Here is a 25,000-nt window from a genome sequence, read left to right as displayed (position 1 = left end):
CTCTCGCTCTCTCTCTTTCTCTTTCTCTATATCTTTCTCTCTCTCTCTCTCTCTCTCTCTCTCTTTCTCTTTCTCTATATCTTTCTCTATATCTTTCTCTCTCTCTTTCTCTCTCACCTCCTATAGAAACACAAGGTGGACTTGTTCTACAAGTTGCGTCACGTGATGAATGAGCTGTTTGACCTTCGGAGACAGATGCTGTCTGGTCACCTGACCCAGGATCAGATCAGAGATGTCAAGAAACACATCACAGTCCGCCTGGACTGGGGCAACGAGTGAGTTCACTTACCATCATGTACCCTTCTGTCATACTGTAGTGACTTGGTAATACTGTAGTGACTGTAGGTCATACTGTAGGTAATACTGTAGTGACTGTAGGTAATACTGTAGGTAACACTGTAGTGACTGTAGGTAATACTGCAGGTAATACTGTAGTGACTGTAGGTAATACTGTAGGTAATACTGTAGTGACTGTAGGTAATACTGCAGGTAATACTGTAGTGACTGTAGGTAATACTGTAGGTAACACTGTAGTGACTGTAGGTAATACTGTAGGTAATACTGTAGTGACTGTAGGTAATACTGTAGTGACTGTAGGTAATACTGTAGGTAATACTGTAGTGACTGTAGGTAATACTGTAGGTGATACTGTAGTGACTGTAGGTAATACTGTAGTGACTGTAGGTAATACTGTAGGTAATACTGTAGAGACTGTAGGTAATAATGTAGGTAATACTGTAGGTAATACTGTAGTGACTGTAGGTAATAATGTAGTGACTGTAGGTAATACTGTAGGTAATACTGTAGTGACTGTAGGCAATACTGTAGGTAATACTGTAGAGACTGTAGGTAATAATGTAGGTAATACTGTAGGTAATACTGTAGTGACTGTATGTAATACTGTAGGTAATACTGTAGTGACTGTAAGTAATAATGTAGTGACTGTAGGTAATACTGTAGGTAATACTGTAGTGACTATAGGTAATAATGTAGGTAATACTGTAGTGACTGTATGTAATACTGTAGGTAATAATGTAGTGACTGTAGGTAATACTGTAGGTAATACTGTAGTGACTATAGGTAATAATGTAGGTAATACTGTAGTGACTGTATGTAATACTGTAGGTAATACTGTAGTGACTGTAGGTAATACCGTAGTGACTGTAGGTAATACTGTAGTGACTGTAGGTAATACTGTGGGTAATACTGTACTGACTGTATGCAATACTGTGGTGACTGTAGGTAATAATGTAGTGACTGTAGGTAATATTGTAGGTAATACTCAACACTCACTACACACTCAATACATACTCATTACACACTCAATACATACTCATTACACACTCAATACACACTCATTATGTATTGAGTGTGTATTGAGTATGTATTGAGTGTGTAGTGAGTGTGTATTGAGTGTGTAGTGAGTGTAGTGACTGAGTGAGTGTGTAGTGAGTGTGTATTAAGTGTGTAGTGAGTGTAGTGACTGAGTGAGTGTGTAGTGAGTGTGTCTCTTATCTCAGACCTCAGTTAACACATTTCCTTGCTCTTTGCTCTGTGTAGAGTAGGCTGGATCTCATCTCCTCTTTCCCCGGCCTACTGATAGCAACACTCACATACACTCACACACACACACACACACACACACACACACACACACACACACACACACACACACACACACACACACACACACACACACACACACACACACACACACACACACACACACACACACACACACAGGTTAGCAGACAGGTAGACACGTGCGCACACACACACACACACATACACACACACACACACACACACACACACACACACACACACACACACACACACACACACAGGTTAGCAGACAGGTAGACACGTGCGCACACACACACACACACACACACACACACACACACACACACACACACACACACACACACACACACACACACACACACACACACACACACACAAACACACGAGGTAATGTCAACAGCCAGCTTGGCACTCATTGTTGGTCTTGGCTGGGGAAATCTCCATAAGCCCCTTTGGTATCCTCACAGACAAAATGCTGTTAAAGGCATGTTTACTACGAAAATCCCCCTGGCTTATCTGTCTGGTTTCTCAGAAAAGAAAGGCCCCTATTTGATATTTGTCAGCTCACTTTGAAAACCTACAGTGGCAGACATCTATAGCAATGCTCTCAATTACTAGCAGACCCTCTATTTATTTACAAGATAACTACACGAATGGATGTAAACAGTGGTATCAATTATTCTGTTCATTTTATTTATTTATTTATTTGGTGGGGGGGTAGATCAGTTTCAGTAGACTACCCTGCCATACCTACCCTGATTGGCGTTAACTAATGGACAACAAAACTTCTACTGCGACATACAGCTATTTTCGCTCACATCTACGGTACCTGTCGTTAATTAATTATACATACATTACCACTCAAACAATTGGACACACCTACTCATTCAAGGGTTTTTCTTTCATTTTTGACTATTTTCTACGTTGTAGAATAATAGTGAAGACATCAACACTATGAATAACACATATGGAATCATGTAGTAACCAGAAAAGTGTTAAATAAATCAACATTTATTTTATATTCTTTAAAGTATCCACCTTTTCCCTTGATTCCAGCTTTGCACAATCTTGCATTCTCTCAACAAACTTCACCTGTAATGCTTCTCCAACAGTCTTGAAGTAGTTCCCACGTATGCTGAGCACTTGTTGGCTGCTTTTCTTTCACTCTGCAGTCCAACTCATCCCAAACCATCTCAATTGGGTTGAGGTCAGGTGATTGTGGAGGCCAGGTCATCTGATGCAGCACTCCATCACGCTCCTTATTGGTCAAATAGCCCTTACACAGCCTGGAGGTGTGTCGTGTCATTGTCCTGTTGAAAAGCAAATTATAGTCCCACTAAGCGCAAACCAGATGGGATGGTGTATCGCTGCAGAATGCTGTGGTAGCCATGCTGGTTAAGTGTGCCTTGAGTTCTAAATACATCACTGACAGTGTCACCAGCAAAGCACCCCCACACCATCACACCTCCTCCTCCATGCTTCACGGTGGGAACCACACATGCGGAGATCATCTGTTCACCTACTCTGTGTCTCACAAAGACACACATTTGGACTCATCAGACCAAAGGACAGATTTCCACCGGTCTAATGTCCATTGCTCGTGTTTCTTGGCACAAGCAAGTCTGTTCTTCTTATTGGTGTACTTTAGTAGTGGTTTCTTTACAGCAATTCAACCATGAAGGCCTGATTCACGCAGTCTCCTCTGGACAGTTGATGTTGAGATGTGTCTGTTACTTGAACTCTGTGAAGTATTTATTTGAGCTGCAATCTGAGGTGCAGTTAACTCTAATGAACTTATCCTCTGCAGCAGAGGTAACTCTGGGTCTTCCTTTCCTGTGGTGGTCCTCATGAGAGACAGGTTCATTATAGCGATTGACTGACCTTCATGTCTTAAAGTAATGACGGACTGTTGTTTGAGCTGTTCTTGCCATAGTATGAATTTGGTATTTTACCAAATAGGGCTATCGTCTGTATACCACCCCTACATGGTCACAACACAACTGATTGGCTCAAACTTTTATCAAGGCACACCTGTTAATTGAAATGCATTCCAGGTGACTACCTTATGAAGCTGGTCATACTGTTATCATATAGTAGACGTTACGTTATGACATTGTATTGTTCACTGCTGCATCACTGTACCAATGTTCTGAATGTATAGGAAAGCTGGACAGCTATGAACACTGTCACAAAGTAGCATAACATGTTCTCTCTCTCTCTCTCTGTCTCTCTCTGTCTCTCTCTCTCTCTCTCTCTCTCTCTCTCTCTGTCTCTCTCTGTCTCTCTCTGTCTCTCTCTGTCTCTCTCCCTCTCTCTCTCTCTCGCTCTCTCGCTCTGTGTGTCTCTGTCTCTCTCAATTCAATTCAATTCAATTCAAGGGGCTTTATTGGCATGGGAAACATGTGTTAACATTGCCAAAGCAAGTGAGGTAGATATTATACAAAAGTGAAATAAACAATACAAATTAACAGTAAACATTACACATACAGAAGTTTCAAAACAATAAAGACATTACAAATGTTATATTATATATATACAGTGTTGTAACAATGTACAAATGGTTAAAGCACACAAGTTAAAGCACTCTCTCTGTCTCTCTCTCTCCCTCTCCCTCTCTCTCTCTACTCAACAGACACCTAGGCCTGGATCTCGTACCCAGGAAGGAGTTTGAGATGGTGGATGCAGAACAGATCAGCGTCTCAGACTTATACAAAATGGTTGGTACCACTGACCACTGTGGAGACGTATACAAAATGCTAGGCGTAACGTTACCACTGAACTGTAATATGTGGTTAAATTCACAAACTAAGTCGCTCTGGACAAGAGCGTCTGCTAAATTACCAAGATGTAAATGTTATACAGAATGCTAGGTACCGCTGGACAGACTGAGTGTTTATGTATCTTATATTACCAGGTAAGTTAACTGAGAACACAGCCACCTGGGGAATTGTTACAAGGGGAGAGGAGGGGGGATGAATGAGCCAATTGGAAGCTGCGGATGATTAGGTGACCATGATGGTATGAAAGCCAGATGGGGACTTTATCCAGGACATTGGGGGGAGGGGGGGGTGTATGGTCAAACACGAGTCATGTCTGTTGTCGGTGTATGGAATATGCAGAAACCTGGCTGTGCTTAGAATTGTGATATTTAGTGTTCAAATGTGATGATTTGCACATGAATCTAAATTCAATGCAGCCGTAACAACAACTAATCTCGAGCAGGTATCGTAAGCCTAGTGGTGGTGTCAGAGATCTTGCTTTGATAAATGACCGCTTGTTTTCATCACAGCAACAAAAATAAGCAAAGAGATGATTGCTTCTTTGTTTCAACATGTCAATCATTAAGCCAGCTGAATATCTGGAGCACCAACAACGTATTGAGAATAGGAATGGGGAATGGGGAATAGGGAATGGTGAATAGGAATGGGGAATATGGAATGGTGAATAGGGAATAGGAATGGGGAATAGGGAATGGTGAATAGGAATGGGGAATAGGGAATAGGGAATGGTAAATAGGAATAGGGAATGCTGAATGGGGAATAGGGAATGGTGAATAGGAATAGGGAATAGGGAATGGTAAATAGGGAATGGGGAATAGAGAATGGTGAATATGAATGGGGAATAGGGAATGGTGAATATGAATGGGGAATAGGGAATGGTGAATAGGGAATGGTGAATAGGAATGGTGAATAGGAATGGGGAATAGGGAATGGTGAATAGCAATGGGGAATAGGGAATGGTGAATAGCAATGGGGAATAGGAATGGGAAATAGGGATTGGTGAATAGGAATAGGGAATGGTGAATAGGAATGGGGAATGGGGAATAGGAAAAGGAATGGGGAATAGGAATGGGGAATAGGGACTGGTGAATAGGAATGGGGAATAGGGAATGGTGAATAGGGAATGGTGAATAGGAATGGGGAATATGGAATGGTGAATAGGAATGGGGAATAGGGAATGGTGAATAGCAATGGGGAATAGGGAATGGTGAATAGCAATGGGGAATAGGGAATGGTGAATAGCAATGGGGAATAGGGAATGGTGAATAGCAATGGGGAATAGGGAATGGTGAATAGGAATGGGGAATAGGGATTGGTGAATAGGTGTCTGATGAGAGTGTCTGGCGTGGCCCTGGCTCTGTGCTTGGTGTGTTAATGGACAGTCACCTTGGATCTCTCCAAGACAGGGTAGAGGTAGATGGCAGAGTGGCAGGTCTGACAGAGAGGGTAGATGGCAGAGAGGCAGGTCTGATAGAGAGGGTAGATGGCAGAGAGGCAGGTCTGACAGAGAGGGTAGATGGCAGAGTGGCAGGTCTGACAGAGAGGGTAGATGGCAGAGTGGTAGGTCTGACAGAGAGGGTAGATGGCAGAGTGGCAGGTCTGATAGAGAGGGTAGATGGCAGAGTGGTAGGTCTGACAGAGAGGGTAGATGGCAGAGTGGTAGGTCTGACAGAGAGGGTAGATGGCAGAGAGGCAGGTCTGATAGAGAGGGTAGATGACAGAGTGGCAGGTCTGACAGAGAGGGTAGATGGCAGAGTGGCAGGTCTGACAGAGAGGGTAGATGGCAGAGTGGTAGGTCTGACAGAGAGGGTAGATGGCAGAGTGGTAGGTCTGACAGAGAGGGTAGATGGCAGAGTGGCAGGTCTGACAGAGAGGGTAGATGGCAGAGTGGCAGGTCTGACAGAGAGGGTAGATGGCAGAGTGGCAGGTCTGATAGAGAGGGTAGATGGCAGAGTGGCAGGTCTGACAGAGAGGGTAGATGGCAGAGTGGCAGGTCTGACAGAGAGGGTAGATGGCAGAGTGGCAGGTCTGATAGAGAGGGTAGATGGCAGAGTGGCAGGTCTGACAGAGAGGGTAGATGGCAGAGTGGTAGGTCTGACAGAGAGGGTAGATGGCAGAGTGGTAGGTCTGACAGAGAGGGTAGATGGCAGAGTGGTAGGTCTGACAGAGAGGGTAGATGGCAGAGAGGCAGGTCTGACAGAGAGGGTAGATTACAGAGTGGCAGGTCTGACAGAGAGGGTAGATGGCAGAGAGGCAGGTCTGACAGAGAGGGTAGATGGCAGAGAGGCAGGTCTGATAGAGAGGGTAGATGGCAGAGTGGCAGGTCTGACAGAGAGGGTAGATGGCAGAGAGGCAGGTCTGACAGAGAGGGTAGATGGCAGAGAGGCAGGTCTGACAGAGAGGGTAGATGGCAGAGAGGCAGGTCTGACAGAGAGGGTAGATGGCAGAGTGGCAGGTCTGACAGAGAGGGTAGATGGCAGAGTGGCAGGTCTGACAGAGAGGGTAGATGGCAGAGTGGCAGGTCTGACAGAGAGGGTAGATGACAGAGTGGCAGGTCTGACAGAGAGGGTAGAGGTCGGAGGTGTTGGGTGTGAAGCTTCTCACCCTGGATCTCTCCCCTAATGGTAGAGGGTAGAGAGGGTAGGGAGGGAGGTAGAGGGAGGAAGGGTAGGGAGGGAGGTAGGGTAGGGAGGGAGGTAGAGGGAGGAAGGGTAGGGAGGGAGGTAGAGGGAGGAAGGGTAGGGAGGGAGGTAGAGGGAGGAAGGGTAGGGAGGGAGGTAGAGGGAGGAAGGGTAGGGAGGGAGGTAGAGGGAGGAAGGGTAGGGAGGGAGGTAGAGGGAGGAAAGGTATGGAGGGAGGTAGAGGGAGGAAGGGTAGGGGGGAGGTAGAGGGAGGAAGGGTAGGGAGGGAGGTAGAGGGAGGAAGGGTAGGGAGGGAGGTAGAGGGAGGAAGGGTAGGGAGGGAGGTAGAGGGAGGAAGGGTAGGGAGGGAGGTAGAGGGAGGAAAGGTAGGGAGGGAGGTAGAGAAAGGAAGGGTAGGGGGGGAGGTAGAGGGAGGAAGGGTAGGGAGGGAGGTAGAGGGAGGAAGGGTAGGGAGGGAGGTAGAGAGAGGAAGGGTAGGGAGGGAGGTAGAGGGAGGAAGGGTAGGGAGGGAGGTAGAGGGAGGAAAGGTAGGGAGGGAGGTAGAGAAAGGAAGGGTAGGGGGGGAGGTAGAGGGAGGAAGGGTAGGGGGGAGGTAGAGGGAGGAAGGCTAGGGAGGGCGGTAGAGGGAGGAAGGCTAGGGAGGGAGGTAGAGGGAGGAAGGGTAGGGAGGGAGGTAGAGGGAGGAAGGGTAGGGAGGGAGGTAGAGGGAGGAAGGGTAGGGAGGGAGGTAGAGGGAGGAAGGGTAGGGAGGGAGGTAGAGGGAGGAAGGGTAGGGGGGAGGTAGAGGGAGGAAGGGTAGGGGGGAGGTAGAGGGAGGAAGGGTAGGGAGGGAGGTAGAGGGAGGAAGGGTAGGGAGGGAGGTAGAGGGAGGAAGGCTAGGGAGGGAGGTAGAGGGAGGAAGGGTAGGGAGGGAGGTAGAGGGAGGAAGGGTAGGGAGGTAGGTAGAGGGAGGTAGAGGGAGGTAGAGGGAGGTAGAGGGAGGAAGGGTAGGGAGGGAGGTAGAGGGAGGAAGGGTAGGGAGGGAGGTAGAGGGAGGAAGGGTAGGGAGGGAGGTAGAGGGAGGAAGGGTAGGGAGGGAGGTAGAGGGAGGAAGGGTAGGGAGGGAGGTAGAGGGAGGAAGGGTAGGGAGGGAGGTAGAGGGAGGAAGGGTAGGATGGAGGTAGAGGGAGGAAGGGTAGGGAGGGAGGTAGAGGGAGGAAGGGTAGGGAGGGAGGTAGAGGGAGGAAGGGTAGGGATGGAGGTAGAGGGAGGAAGGGTAGAGAGGGAGGTAGAGGGAGGAAGGGTAGGGGGGAACACGGCAGACCAGGAGTTGTTTGGCAGATGCAGTTCCCTCCGGATCTTTTCTCAACACTCTCAGAGAGACAGCCAGACACTCTTTGACTCTCTCTATATCAGTCTGGCTCTATGAAGGAAGGATACATTTTTGACAGATAATACATTACCTGTCCCCTGGGTTTATACCATACTGACATTGTTCAACACACTACTATGAACTGTTGGTTTAAAGTCTTGTACTACCTCATACCCACAATGCTCCACTGTTCTCCACAGACAGCCATGTCAGCCAACCACAGCTTAGTTCTGCTGAAACTAGACACATTACTAACTGAGGATGTCTCTCTCCCTCTCTCTCTCTCTCTCTCTGCCTCTCTCTCTATCTCTCTCTCTCTCTCTCTCTCTCTCTCTCTCTCTCTCTCTCTCTCTCTCTCTCTCTCTCTCTCTCTCTCTCTCTCTCTCTCTCTCTCTCTCTCTCTCTATCTCTGCCTCTCTCTCTCTCTCTCTCTCTCTCTCTCTCTCTCTCTCTCTCTCTCTCTCTCTCTCTCTCTCTCTCTCTCTGCCTCTCTCTCTCTCTCTTTCTCTCTCTCTCTCTCTCTCTCTCTCTCTCTCTCTCTGCCTCTCTCTCTCTCTCTCTCTTTCTCTCTCTCTCTCTCTCTCGTTGCTGCAGCATCTGTCCAGCAGACACAGTGTCCAGCAAAGCACAACCCAGGTACACACTGTCAGTTCTGCATGACGATTACGATCACAATGTGGAACTTGTATTTAATAAACCAACGTTTATTGTTCATCAGATATGAAGTGAATTATTATCACGTATCATGATATTATACCGACTCTCAGTTAACCCTACTCATGATATTATACCGACTCTCAGTTAACCCTACTCATGATATTATACCGACTCTCAGTTAACCCTACTCATGATAGTATACCGACTCTCAGTTAACCCTACTCATGATGATGACGACCCCAGCATGGCCGACAGCAGACCTAACCTCCAGGGCTGCGTGTCTCATCCCCAACAGGGTGACAGTGTGCGTCGGGGTCACGGTGTAGAGCCCTGTCGTATCCCCGTCCCTCACCACCTGTTCGTCAGCCTGAAGAGCTTCACCTACAACACCTTGGGAGAAGACACAGACATATTCTTCTCTCTCTACGACCTCAGGGAGGGGAATCACATCAGGTAAAGACAGGCTACTATAATGCTAATGGTTTGGGTCTGTTTAACATGGGAGAAGATACACAGACATCTTCTTCTCTCTCTACGACCTCAGGGAGGGGAATCACATCAGGTAAAGACAGGCTACTATAATGCTAATGGTTTGGGTCTGTTTAACATGGGAGAAGATACACAGACATCTTCTTCTCTCTCTACGACCTCAGGGAGGGGAATCACATCAGGTAAAGACAGGCTACTATAATGCTAATGGTTTGGGTCTGTTTAACATGGGAGAAGATACACAGACATCTTCTTCTCTCTCTACGACCTCAGGGAGGGGAATCACATCAGGTAAAGACAGGCTACTATAATGCTAATGGTTTGGGTCTGTTTAACATGGGAGAAGATACACAGACATCTTCTTCTCTCTCTACGACCTCAGGGAGGGGAATCACATCAGGTAAAGACAGGCTACTATAATGCTAATGGTTTGGGTCTGTTTAACATGGGAGAAGATACACAGACATCTTCTTCTCTCTCTACGACCTGTTTCTAGGTGTGTGACGTAGCTGGTTTGATAAACTACCATTAGGCTTTAGCTCTGCGGGCTAACACAGCAAGCATATCAGGTGGAGGGATTGCTCCAGGTTCTACAGTAGTGTGCTAAAATGCTAATGGATGGGGTCTGTTCACGGCTCACCGGGACAACTTATTTTTAACCTTTATTTATTTAAACTTTATTTAAACTAGGCAAGTCAGTTAAGAACAAATTCATATTTACAGTGACTGCCTACACCGGCCAATTGTGCACAGCCCTATGGGACTCCCCAATCACGGCCGGTTGTGATACAGCCTGGATTTGAACCAGGGTGGTCCGTAGTGACGCCTGTAGCACTGAGATGCAGTGCTTTAGACAGCTGTGCCGTTCGGGGAGCTCCACTAACCTAGTCACACTATCGTATGACCTAAAGGAGGGCAAGCAGATGGATGGAGTGGTGATACGGTCAGGTTAGGGTACTCTGTCTCTGATCCGACAACATGTACTCTGTCTCTGATCCTATAACATGTACTCTGTCTCTGATCCTATAACATGTACTCTGTCTCTGATCCTATAACATGTAATCTGTCTCTGATCCTATAACATGTACTCTGTCTCTGATCCTAAAACATGTACTCTGTATCTGATCCTATAACATGTACTCTGTCTCTGATCCTATAACATGTACTCTGTCTCTGATCCTATAACATGTACTCTGTCTCTGATCCTACAACATGTACTCTTTCTCTGATCCTATAACATGTACTCTGTCTCTGATCCTATAACATGTACTCTGTATCTGATCCTATAACATGTACTCTGTCTCTGATCCTATAACATGTACTCTGTCTCTGATCCGACAACATGTACTCTTTCTCTGATCCTATAACATGTACTCTGTCTCTGATCCTATAACATGTACTCTGTATCTGATCCTATAACATGTACTCTGTCTCTGATCCTATAACATGTACTCTGTCTCTGATCCTATAACATGTACTCTGTCTCTGATCCTATACCATGTACTCTGTCTCTGATCCTATAACATGTACTCTGTCTCTGATCCTATAACATGTACTCTGTCTCTGATCCTATAACATGTACTCTGTCTCTGATCCTATAACACTTGCTCCAGATCTGAGTCTTTTGCGGATGAAAACGGTCCCTGTCAATTTCACACGGTTTATATTTTTTTAGGTTTACATTACCGACAGTGAAGTACTTAGCATTCGCTAAGAATGTAATTGATTATACATTTACCTGACAGTTATTTAGTCCATGATGTTGAACCATCCGTACGGTAAGGCACTAATGATTTATCAATAGCTTTGTTAATGAGGTTGATAAATAATGTACGGTTGTTTTAATTATCATAAAACACTATGAATAGCTAATGTGTGTAATGACACTGATGTAGAGTAGGTTGTGTGTGTGTGTGTGTGTGTGTGTGTGTGTGTGTGTGTGTGTGTGTGTGTGTGTGTGTGTGTGTGTGTGTGTGTGTGTGTGTGTGTGTGTGTGTGTGTGTGTGTGTGTGTGTGTGTGTGTGTGTGTGTGTGTGTGTGTGTGTGTGTGTAACATGGCATGTGTCACACAGCTGGATAGTGCAGCTCTACTGAGCACTTCCTTCTCTGGGGGGAGACAGAGAGGAGACAGAGATGAGACAGAGATGAGACAGAGAGGAGATAGAGAGGAGACAGAGAGGAGACGGAGAAGAGAGAGAGAGGAGACAGAGAGGAGACAGAGAGGAGACGGAGAAGAGACAGAGAGGAGACGGAGAAGAGAGAGAGAGGAGACAGAGAGGAGACAGAGAGGAGACAGAGAGGAGACGGAGAAGAGAGAGAGAGGAGACAGAGAGGAGACAGAGAGGAGACAGAGAGGAGACAGAGAGGAGACGGAGAAGAGAGAGAGAGGAGACAGAGAGGAGACAGAGAGGAGACAGAGAGGAGACAGAGAGAGGAGAGAGAGAGAGAGAGGAGACAGAGAGGAGACAGAGAGGAGACAGAGAGAGAGAGACAGAGAGGAGACAGGAGGAAAGGGTCTCATCTCCCTCCTTCCTCAGGCTCCCTCCTTCCTCAGGCTCTGCTCTTCTTTCTCCCCACATTTAGACGAGCAGCAGGAACTGCTGTTCATCGCAAACACACACACACACACACACACACACACACACACACACACACACACACACACACACACACACACACACACACACACACACACACACACACACACACACACACACACACACACACACACACACACACACACAAACACAGCGGTCAGGCAGAGGAAAGCTGTCCAGCTGGTTTGACCTTGATAACCTGTTGTCTGGTATTATCATCTCCTAGCTAGTGGGTCTGACATTAAGCTCAGGTTACAAGAGGCAAATACATATGTGTGTGTGCGTGCGTGCGTGCGTGCGTGTGTGTGTGTGCGTGCGTGCGTGGCAGCCTCTGTTCTGAGGGGTATGTTTTAAAAGGGATTCTGTCACTGAGAAGATCACACTAAATCATCCGACTGAAAATATTGACATGCTGCATCTCATCGTCACAGAACCCAGTAGAAGTTTCTGTTGTAGGGGGACCTGTTTTATGGTAACACAGTAGAAACTAGGGACACTAGAGGAGGTGCGCCTGGAGACCAAAGGAGCTGCAGTAGTTACCAAGGAGACTTCGTTACCAAGGAGACTTCGTTACCAAGGAGGCATATTTAAATAAATGTGGGCTGAAGTATATCTTTCCTTGTCAAATATCCATCGTTTCACCGCCATCTCAGGCCCTCCCACTCACAACCTGGCCATGGGTTTCGAGTTGTATTAGTCGTATGTACAGGATACACATGATATAAATCATCCAACCAAATGCATTCCTTTCTGGACAATGTAACAACCATAAGAAATAATTATAAATCGTATTCAATTATAATTCTATTAAAAAATATAAACACGACATGCAAAAATATCAAAGATTTTACTGAGTTACAGCTCAGATGGCACCTGGGACTCTGTATCATGTTAGCTATGTTATGTTAGCATGTTAGTTGACTCTACAGCTCACCTACAGCTCATCTCCCCTGGGATGAGAGATTCTCCATGTGTCTGTTAGGACATCCATACCTCAGCTTGACAAAGCACCAGCCAGCTACCTTAGAGGACTTGAAACGATGTATATTTATTATCCTGGCTAAACCCCTGCTAGCTAGTAGCTACCTCAGAGGGCTAATTCAAACTATACATTTGTTATTAACATATTGCACCCTCAGGAGCAGTTGCTAGATGTTTTTTGTCTCTGTTAAGATCTCTGGCTGAGCACCTGCTAGCTACCTCAGAGGGCTAGTTCAAACCATAAGTGTGTTATTAGCATTTATGGCTGGTACTTGCACCTGGAGTACCAATCATTCGACACAAAAAGAAGCTGCCTTACTGCAGAACAATGGCCCATCAAACATTTGTATAGAACAAGGAAGTAGAAATGATCATGTGGAGATGACTGGGTAGAAAGGGGGTTTTAACGAGTACCTGCTATCTAGGGGACGTTACGCTATGTTCTATTCCCCCAGGGCGCTGATTGGCTGGCTCTTTTTCCACCTTCGCTCGGTTGGGTACAGTTACCGTAGGCTCTATTCCAATATTCACAATATCATTCCACTTAAAATATAGTCGTTTGAAACTGAGTCCTCTTTCCTGCAAATATACGATTTCATATTTTGTTCCCCTCTGTGAGAGGAACTGATTCACCGCTGATGGTTTGTCCTTTCTGGACCCAATATATTTATATTCTGATGATAGTTTGTCCTTTCTGGACCCAATATATTTATATTCTGATGATAGTTTGTCCTTTCTGGACCCAATATATTTATATTCTGATGATAGTTTGTCCTTTCTGGACCCAAAATATTTATATTCTGATGATAGTTTGTCCTTAGTGGACCCAATATATTTATATTCTGATGATGGTTTGTCCTTAGTGGACCCAATATATTTATATTCTGATGATGGTTTGTCCTTAGTGGAGCCAACATTTGTATTTGTATTTATTATGGATCCCCATCAGTTCCTGCCAAGGCAGCAGCTACTCTTCCTGGGGTTTATTATGGATCCCCATTAGTTCCTGCCAAGGCAGCAGCTACTCTTCCTGGGGTTTATTAAGGATCCCCATCAGTTTCTGCCAAGGCAGCAGCTACTCTTCCTGGGGTTTATTATGGATCCCCATCAGTTTCTGTCAAGGCAGCAGCTACTCTTCCTGGGGTTTATTATGGATCCCCATTAGTTCCTGTCAAGGCAGCAGCTACTCTTCCTGGGGTTTATTATGGATCCCCATTACTCTTCCTGGGGTCCAGCAAAATTAAGGCATTTTGTACAATTTTAAAACATTACAATACATTCAGAGATTTCACAACACACTGTGCGCCCCCAGGCCCCTACCACACCACTACTTTCACATAGGGCCACGAAGGTTCAGATAGCTTTTTTCCCTTAATAAATACAATCATCACTTAAAAAATGCATTTTGTGTTTACTTGGGTTATCTTTGTGTAATATTTCAATTTGTTTGATGATCTGAAACGTTTAAGTGTGACAAATGTGCAAAAAAATAAGAAATCAGGAAGGGGGCAAAATCTTTTTCACAGCACGGTATTTACATTACTAAATCCATGTGTGTGTATAGTGCGTTTGTTATTGTGTGTGTGTGTGTGTGTGTGTGTGTATGTGTGTGTGTGTGTGTGTGTGTGTGTGTGTGTGTGTGTGTGTGTGTGTGTGTGTGTGTGTGTGTGTGTGTGTGTGTGTGTGTGCATGTGTCTGTGCCAGTGTTTGTGTTGCTTTACGGTCTCCGCTGTTCCATAAGGTGTTTTTTAATCTATTTTTTTTATATCTGATTCTACTGCTGCATCAGTTACTTGATGTGGAATAGAGTTCCATGTAGTCATGGCTCTATGTAGTACTGTGCGCCTCCTATAGTCTGTTATGGACTTGAGGACTGTGAAGAGACCTCTGGTGGCATGTCTTGTGGGGTATGCATGGGTGTCTGAGCTGTGTGCTAGTAGTTTATACAGACAGCTCAGTGCATTCAACATGTCAGTACCGCTCATAAATACAAGCAGTGATGAAGTCAACCTCTCCTCCACTTTCAGCCAGGAGAGATTGACATGCATATTATTAATATTAGCTCTCTGTGTACATCCAAGGGCCAGCCGTGCTGCCCTGTTCTGAGCCAATTGCAATTTTCCTAAGTCCTTTTTTGTGGCACCTGACCACACTACTGTGGTCAGGTGCGACAAAACCAGGACCTGTAGGACCTGCCTTGTTGATAGTGTTGTTAAGAAGGTAGAGCAGCGCTTTATTATAGATAGACTTATCTCCATCTTAGCTACTGTTGTATCAATATGTTTTGACCATAACAGTTCACTATCCAGGGTTACTCCAAGCAGTTTAGTCATCTCAACTTGCTCGATTTCCACATTATTTATTACAATATTTAGTTGAGGTTTAGGGTTTAGTGAATGATTTGTCCCAAATACAATGCTTTTAGTTTTAGAAATATTTACGACTAACTTTTTCCTTGCCACCCACTCTGAAACTAACTGCAGCTCTTTGTTGAGTGTTGCAGTCCTTTCAGTCGCTGTAGTAGCTGACGTGTATAGTGTTGAGTCATCAGCATACACATAAACTCTGGCTTTATTCAAAGTCAGTGGCAGGTCATTAGTAAAAATGGAAAAAAGCAAGGGGCCTAAACAGCTACCCTGAGGAATTCCTGATTCTATCTGGATTATGTTTGAGAGGCTTCCATTAAAGAACACCCTCTGTGATCTGTTAGACAAGTAACTCTTTATCCACATTACAGCAGGGGGTGTAAAGCCATAACACATACGTTTTTCCATCAGCAGACTATGATCAATAATGTCAAAAGCTGCACTGAAGTCTATCAAAACTTCAGACATTTATATTCTCATGCTGGTTTGTCCTTTCTGGACCCAACAGTATCTGTTGTGTATAGATAAAGATAGTACATCATGGGTATCATCTTCTTTTAGATGTCTTTGCTTTCTGTGAGTCACTGAGGAGCCGCACACATGCAGGCATCAGACAAAATATACAAATATAAAACAGAAAGACAAACCCCCCTCTGACAGCATCATACCCCCCTCTGACAGCATCATGCCCCCCTCTGACAGCATCATACCCCCCCTGACAGCATCATACCCCCCTCTGACAGCATCATACCCCCCTCTGACAGCATCAAACCCCCCCCTCTGGCATCATCATACCCCCCTCTGGCAGCATCATCCCCCCCCCCCTTCCCTGACAGCATCATACCCCCCTCTGACAGCATCTACCCCCCCTCTGGCAGCAGCATACCCCCCTCTGACAGCATCATACCCCCCCCTCTGGCATCATCATACCCCCCTCTGACAGCATCATACCCCCCCCCCCTTCCCTGACAGCATCATACCCCCCTCTGACAGCATCTACCCCCCCTCTGGCAGCAGCATACCCCCCTCTGACAGCATCATACCCCCCTCTGACAGCATCATACCCCCCTCTGACAGCATCAAACCCCCCTCTGACAGCATCATACCCCCCTCTGACAGCATCATACCCCCCTCTGACAGCATCAAACCCCCCTCTGACAGCATCATACCCCCCTATGGCAGCATCATACCCCCCTATGGCAGCATCATACCCCCCTATGGCAGCATCATACCCCCCTCTGACAGCATCATACCCCCCTCTGACAGCATCATACCCCCCTCTGACAGCATCATACCCCCCTCTGGCAGCATCATACCCCCTCTGACAGCATCATGCCCCCTCTGACAGCATCATACCCCCCTCTGACAGCATCATACCCCCCTCTGACAGCATCATACCCCCCTCTGACAGCATCATACCCCCCTCTGACAGCATCATACCCCCCTCCGACAGCATCAAACCCCCTCTGACAGCATCATACCCCCCCTCTGATAGCATCATACCCCCCCTCTGACAGCATCAAACTCCTCTCTGACAGCATCACACACCCCTCTGACAGCATCATACCCCCCTCTGACAGCATCATACCCCCCTCTGACAGCATCATACCCCCCTCTGACATCATCATACCCCCCTCTGACAGCATCATACCCCCCCTCTGACAGCATCAAACTCCTCTCTGACAGCATCATACCCACCTCTGACAGCATCAAACCCCCATCTGACAGCATCATACCCCCCCTCTGGCAGCATCATACCCCCCTCTGACAGCATCATGCCCCCCTCTGTCAGCATCATACCCCCCTCTGACAGCATCATACCACCCCCTGACAGCATCATACCCCTCTCTGACAGCATCATACTACCCCCCTCTGACAGCATCATACCCCCCTCTGACATCATCATACCCCCCTCTGACATCATCATACCCCCCTCTGACAGCATCATACCCCCCTCTGACAGCATCATATCCCCCTCTGACAGCATTATACCCCCCTCTGACATCATCATACCCCCCTCTGACAGCATCATACCCCCCTCTGAGTCAAGCAGTTGCATACAGTGTTGGCGTGTTTGTGTGTGTGTGTTTCTGTCTGTGTGTGTGTGTGCACATGTATGTGTTTCTGTTTGTGTGTGTGCGCGCGTGTGTATATGTGTGTGTGCTAGGGATGTGTCAAATATAAACATTTTCTTTATCGTTTAAATGTTTAAACAATAAGAAAAAAAATACATAAAATGATATGAATTCACAATTCAGATTATGATCCTGTTAATGACCACTAGGGGGCAGTGCAGTTCAATCTACCTCAGTCCTGGCTACCAGACAGCGCTCACCTTACTGCTGTCCCCCACCCACTCAGCAACCATGGTAGTTAATGCTGTTTGAGGTTCTCTGCTGTGGGCTTCTCCTCCATGTTCCCAGTTGTCATGACATGGGACTTCATGTCCCACTTCTCCCCAATGTGATGGCTGGTAGCAGTGACGTATGACAGCGTGTTCATAGACGTCCAACAATCTGTTGTTACGTATGGTGTTTGAGAGCTCCCGCTTTGTACTTGCAGAGCCCGGATTTCTCCATCCGGTCCGTCACGATTCATCGACGTGGCATCTTGTATTGTGTGTGTAAATATGGCATCGTGGTGTTGAAGCCCACATCCTCTCATAGACATTGAAACCAGTAGATGGTAATGAAGTCAGAACTATGTGAATTTGAAGCGCGCCATATTGCTGAATGGGGCTGAATGGCACCAACAAATCGCTTAGGATCATGGTGAAAGTGGCCTTAACTATCAAGGTGGATGTAGTCGTTTTCATCCTGCCTGAGAGTCAACCGGGAGCTTCCTCGTAGCCTGCTGGCCTGTGATTGGTCCGTGTCAGCACATGGTCCCGTGTGATGACAAATGTAGTAGTCAGAATGGTTCACTATTGAATTAAATATCTCACATTGTTTTGCGAACGTAAAAATTAAATGTGGGGATCGAACTTGATCATCATTTCTTCTTATTTGTCCTGTTTTTTTCTACATTTTACTATGTTGTTATTGATTATTGCATTGTTGGGTTTTTGAGTTTGCAAATAAGGCATTTCACTGTACTTGTGACATTAAAAAACTTGAAACTTAAAACACATTTTAGAGCCCAAAATGACAGTATAAAAAAAATATTTGGGGCTGTTCTGGCAATCGTAATTTACATAGGATTTCTAGGGCAGACCAGAGCTTTTGGCACAACTAGTTTGCTACCACTAGCCGACCATGAGGGTTAGGGGTGTCATGCTCCAGACCGGAGACTGGGGGCCTAAGCTTCCTCTACCATTGACAACGGATGCAGATTAACTGCAATCATTTCTATAATCAGAGCTGTGATGTGATGGAGTGAGAAAATCACAGCTCTGATTGCAGAAATGATTGCAGTTGATATGCAGCCATTGTCAAATGGTAGAGGATGTCTCCTTCAATACCTCAATGGCATATCTAGAACCAGACTACAAGATGCCATGTTGAAAAACCGTGACGGCCATGATGGAGAAATCGTACAATGTTTTCTCTGGAAGTACGAAGCGGAAGCTCTCAAACAAAATATGTGGCGTTAACAACAGATTGTTGGACGTCTATGAACACGCTGTCATTCGTCACTGCTACCAGCCATCACATTGGGGAGAAGTGGGACATGAAGTCCCATGTCATGACAACTGGGAACATGGAGGAGAAGCCCACAGCAGAGAACCTTAAACAGCATTAACTACCATGGTTGCTGAGTGGGTGGGGGACAGCAGTAAGGTGAGCGCTGTCTGGTAGCCAGGACTGAGGTAGATTGAACTGCACTGCCCCCTAGTGGTCATTAACAGGACCATTATCTGAATTGTGAATTCATATCATCTTCTGTTTTTTCTTGTCGTTAAAACGTTTTTTTTTTTTAAAGGCAGTAAACAAAAAGGCAGTTTAAAATGTTAATAAAATGTTTACATTTTTCCACATCCCTAGTTAAGACTATCATTTTGATATCATGTATGGTCCTTGTATCCATAGCTCTGTCCATGAGTTTTTGAGAGTCGTTACATTTCTCCAGACCTATCCCATAGATGTTTACCAAATCAGTGGGTGGGTGGCCCTTTGTTATTGTTACAGTTTGCCCCTTTAATATGTCATGTAATATGCTGCTGTCCTTAGATGGTCTCTATCGATGCGATGCGATAATGGTTTGGTTTAGAAAATGTATTTTGTATTGTATTGTACTGCATGTTTTTTATTTTCTGGCCAATGACTGTTCGAATCCAAAGTGTTTAGTGGGCGATTCTAAATAGTGGGACATGACATCCCATCGCAGAAATTGCTTGGAAATGCAGCAACAGCAGTTTTTCTTTATTTTTTCAGTGAGAAGTTTATGGTCAGACTGAACAAGAATGGAGGTCCCAAAAATCCAGAAAAGGTTGACCGACTGTGTGCTCTCTTCACGGTGAGCTCACCAGACACCCATCCCACTCCACCCCAATAGCATCGCAATCAACATTTACGTGATCATCAAACAATAGTTTCCATAATGGTTATTGGTTTTATCGTCCCTTACATGACTAACTAATGTATTTACCTCTTTACTCTGGCCTTTATCACCCCTTACACAACTAAATAATGTATTTAACTGTTTACTCTGGCCTTTATCACCCCTTACACAACTAACTATTGTATTTAACTGTTTACTCTGGCCTTTATCACCCCTTACACAACTAAATAATGTATTTAACTGTTTACTCTGGCCTTTATCACCCCTTACACAACTAACTAATGTATTTAACTGTTACTCTGGCCTTTATCACCCCTTACACAACTAACTATTGTATTTAACTGTTTACTCTGGCCTTTATCACCCCTTACACAACTAACTATTGCATTTAACTGTTTACTCTGCAGGATCTAAGCAATAAGGACATGAAGCGGGACCTGTATATTGTTTCCCAAGTCATCAGAACTGGTAAGACATGATGTCTAGAATTTAATTTGGTCTCAGTTAGGGTAAAACAGTATGCTGCGTCTGTTTCATTTCAAGAAATAGGCTTAGGAGGGATGCCCCTCTCCTCCTGCAAGGCCAGCAACATCCTAAGTGGCCTCATGTAACTTATGTGTTATCTTTCCTTGGCTGGCTCTGAATGTGCAGAACAGTCCACCTTTGAGCCCAAATGACAGCTTTCATACAAAGCATGAGCACACCAGTTGAGCACACCAGGCCCTATATATATCTCAGTGATTCTCTCCCTCTGGATCCCTACTCCAGTTTCTAACTGTACACTCAGCTGTCCCCATAGGAGAACCCTTTGAAGAACAGTTGTTGGTTCCAGGTAGAACCCCTTTTGGTTCCAAGTAGAATCATTTTGAGTTCCATTCGAACCACTTTTGGTTCCAAGTAGAATCATTTTGAGTTCCATGTAGAACCACTTTTGGTTCCAAGTAGAATCATTTTGAGTTCCATTAGAACCACTTTTGGTTCCAAGTAGAATCATTTTGAGTTCCATGTAGAATCCTTTCCACAGAGGGTTCTATATGTAAAACTGCTCCAGTATCATACAGTATACAACTCTTCCCCTAGCTGTCTGCTCAGATCCAGAAGTACAGAACCGACAGACAGACAGACAGACATACAGACAGACAGACAGACAGACAGACAGACAGACAGACAGACAGACAGACAGACAGATTAAGCTGTGGTGTGAATACAGACAGACAGACAGACAGACAGACAGACAGACAGACAGACAGACAGACAGACAGACAGACAGACAGACAGACAGACTAAGCTGTGGTGTGAATACAGACAGACAGACAGACAGACAGACAGACAGACAGACAGACAGACAGACAGACAGACAGACAGACAGACAGACAGACTAAGCTGTGGTGTGATTAGATAGCTGAGTCATGTATTTATTTACAGTACTGTTCTGCCCGTGTGGCTCAGTTGGGTAGAGCATGGTGCTTGCAACACCACTGCTGTAAGTGGCTCTGGATCAGAGAGTCTGATAAATGACTCACTGCTGTAAGTGGCTCTGGATCAGAGAGTCTGCTAAATGACTCACTGCTGTAAGTGGCTCTGGATCAGAGAGTCTGCTAAATGACTCACTGCTGTAAGTGGCTCTGGGTCAGAGAGTCTGCTAAATGACTCACTGCTGTAAGTGGCTCTGGATCAGAGAGTCTGCTAAATGACTCACTACTGTAGTGGCTCTGGATCAGAGAGTCTGCTAAATGACTCACTACTGTAGTGACTCTGGATAAGAGAGTCTGCTAAATGACTCACTACTGTAGTGGCTCTGGATCAGAGAGTCTGCTAAATGACTCAAATGTAATTATAAACTGGGTAGTTCGAGCCCTGAATGCTGATTGGCTGACAGACATATATCAGACGGTATACCATTGTTATGACAAAACATATATTTTTACTGCTCTAATTACATTGGTAAACAGTTTATAATAGCAATAAGGCACCTTGTGGGTTTGTGATATATGGTCAATATACCACGGCTAAGGACTGTATCCAGGCACTCCACGTTGTGTCGTGCTTAAGAACAGCCCTTAGCCGTGGTATATTGGCCGTATACCACACCTCCTCGGGCCTTATTGCTTAAATATCATGACTTGGTATGTACTATATACTGTACGTACTAAAATATTACGTTGGTGTTATTGTGTGTGTGTGTGTGTGTGTGTGTGTGTGTGTGTGTGTGTGTGTGTGTGTGTGTGTGTGTGTGTGTGTGTGTGTGTGTGTGTGTGTGTGTGTGTGTGTGTGTGTGTGTGTGTGTGTGTGTGTGTGTGTGCGTGCGTGCGTGCGTGTGTGTGTGTGTGTGTGTGCAGGTCGGATGCTGCTGAATGACTCTAAGAAGGGTCCTCCTCACGTCCAGTACAGAAGACCGTACGGCTGTGCTGTGTTGGCCATGAGTGATGTACTGCAGACCATCTCAGAGCTGAAGGAGGAGAAGGACTTTGTACTCAAAGTCTACACGTGAGTGACACGCAGGCACACACACACACACACACACACACACACACACACACACACACACACACACACACACACACACACACACACACACACACACACACACACACACACACACACACACACACACACACACACACACACACACACAGCTGTACAGTATGTAATTAAATGATTGTATGTGAACTGATTCACGTCCTGATATCCCTCCACCATTAGACTCAGTCACGTCCTGATATCCCTCCACCATTAGACTCAGTCACGTCCTGATATCTCTCCACCATTAGACTCAGTCACGTCCTGATATCCCTCCACCATTAGACTCAGTCACGTCCTGTTATCCCTCCACCATTAGACTCAGTCACGTCCTGTTATCCCTCCACCATTAGACTCAGTCACGTCCTGTTATCCCTCCACCATTAGACTCAGTCACGTCCTGATATCCCTCCACCATTAGACTCAGTCACGTCCTGATATCCCTCCACCATTAGACTCAGTCACGTCCTGATATCCCTCCTCCATTAGACTAAGTCACGTCCTGATATCCCTCCACCATTAGACTCAGTCACGTCCTGATATCCCTCCACCATTAGACTCAGTCACGTCCTGATATCCCTCCACCATTAGACATAATGGAATAGGAAACAAACACAGTTTCTCCCATCAGCAATAGACCACTAGTGGTAAACTCTTTCTAGCCATAGAGAAATCAACACATTAAAATGGTGTGATGATTATGCCAATGTTGTAGCAATCTGGTTGCATTTGTTTTGTGGATGAGTGCATTTCTAAGGCTTTTGTCTTTGGAAAAATGCCATCACAACAGAAATGGCAAAGTCTTGCTCTGTTTCGGCTCATTAAGCCCGTATGGTTCCCCCGTCACACAGTCTAATGTGTTTACTATGGAAATGAAGGGGAACTTGAATACTGATTAAGTCAGAATAGAAGAAAGACTAATTTAGGAACTGGCAGTTGTTAATGTTTCATTATCCTTACTCATTTTCCACAAGTGAAATTGTTAAGCATTAAGGGTATGCATTAAGGGTATGTATTCAGGGTATGCATTAAGGGTATGTATTCAGGGTATGCATTAAGGGTATGTATTCAGGGTATGCATTAAGGGTATGTATGCAGGGTATGTATTCAGGGTATGTATTCAGGGTATGCATTAAGGGTATGTATGCAGGGTATGCATTAAGGGTATGTATTCAGGGTATGCATTAAGGGTATGTATTCAGGGTATGCATTAAGGGTATGTATGCAGGGTATGCATTAAGGGTATGTATGCAGGGTATGCATTAAGGGTATGTATTCAGGGTATGCTTAAGGGTATGTATTAAGGGTATGCATTAAGGGTATGTATGCAGGGTATGCATTAAGGGTATATATTAAGGGTATGCTTAAGGGTATGCATTAAGGGTATGTATTAAGGGTATGTACCCTAGTCACCCACCCTAGTCACACCCTGATCAAACCAAAATATATAGAAAAACAGAGATATCTAAGGTCAGGGCGTGACAACATGATTCAATGTGTTATTTCATAGTGTTGATGTCTTCACTAATATTCTACAATGTAGAAAATAGTAAAAATAAAGACAAACCCACAAATGAGTAGGTGTGTCCAAACTTTTGACTGGTACTGTCAGTAGGGTTACATAGATACATGTTGATATACTGGGTTATATAGATACATGTTGATATACTGTCAGTAGGGTTACATAGATACATGTTGATATACTGGGTTATATAGATACATGTTGATATACTGTCAGTAGGGTTATATAGATACATGTTGATATACTGGGTTATATAGATACATGTTGATATACTGTCAGTAGGGTTATATAGATACATGTTGATATACTGGGTTATATAGATACATGTTGATATACTGTCAGTAGGGTTACATAGATACATGTTGATATACTGGGTTATATAGATACATGTTGATATACTGTCAGTAGGGTTACATAGATACATGTTGATATACTGGGTTATATAGATACATGTTGATATACTGTCAGTAGGGTTATATAGATACATGTTGATATACTGTCAGTAGGGTTATATAGATACATGTGTTTCATCTGATTCATTTATTGGTTGAATAATTGATTGATTTAACTCTACTATAAGATGATTAGTTAGTTATCTTGATTTCTCTCTCGCTCTCTCTCTCTCTCGCTCTCTCTCGCTCGCTCACTCTCTCCCTCTCTCTCTCTCTCTCTCTCTCTATCTCTCTCTCGCTCTCTGCCTCTCCCTCTCTCTCTCTCTCTCTCTCTCTCTCTCTCTCTCTCTCTCTCTCTCTCTCTCTCTCTCTCTCTCTCTCTCTCTCTCTCTCGCTCTCTGCCTCTCCCTCTCTCTCTCTCCCTCTCTCTTGCTCTCTTTCTCTCTCTCTCTGATTGTGCATGTGTAACTTGGTATCAAAGCCTTGTCTTCTATCTGGGTATTAGGATTAGGAACCCTAGCTCTAGGAGATGCTTTAGAGGAGAGGCAGAGGCCAGAGTTTGTCTTGGTCAGAACACAAGTGGATATTGGCTCCGTGGTGGGTATTTAGATCAGGG

At 45.1% G+C, this 25,000-nt stretch overlaps 1 protein-coding gene across 1 annotated transcript in view; it reads left to right on the top strand.

Moving 5' to 3' along the window:
- LOC139553244 (dedicator of cytokinesis protein 3-like) overlaps nt 1-25,000 on the top strand; it is a 373,967-nt gene that overhangs the window by 215,928 nt on the left and 133,039 nt on the right. The window contains exons 7-13 of the mRNA XM_071365370.1: nt 127-275; nt 4,220-4,304; nt 8,955-8,996; nt 9,313-9,470; nt 19,824-19,905; nt 20,358-20,418; nt 22,290-22,437. Coding sequence (XP_071221471.1) covers nt 127-275; nt 4,220-4,304; nt 8,955-8,996; nt 9,313-9,470; nt 19,824-19,905; nt 20,358-20,418; nt 22,290-22,437 — 725 coding nt within the window. The remainder of the gene's footprint in view (nt 1-126; nt 276-4,219; nt 4,305-8,954; nt 8,997-9,312; nt 9,471-19,823; nt 19,906-20,357; nt 20,419-22,289; nt 22,438-25,000) is intronic.

The sequence above is a fragment of the Salvelinus alpinus genome, chromosome 2 (genome assembly GCF_045679555.1).
Source record: "Salvelinus alpinus chromosome 2, SLU_Salpinus.1, whole genome shotgun sequence".
Lineage (NCBI taxonomy): Eukaryota > Metazoa > Chordata > Actinopteri > Salmoniformes > Salmonidae > Salvelinus > Salvelinus alpinus.
Note: the sequence above shows the minus strand (reverse complement) of the source record. Positions and strands in the feature narration are given on the sequence as shown.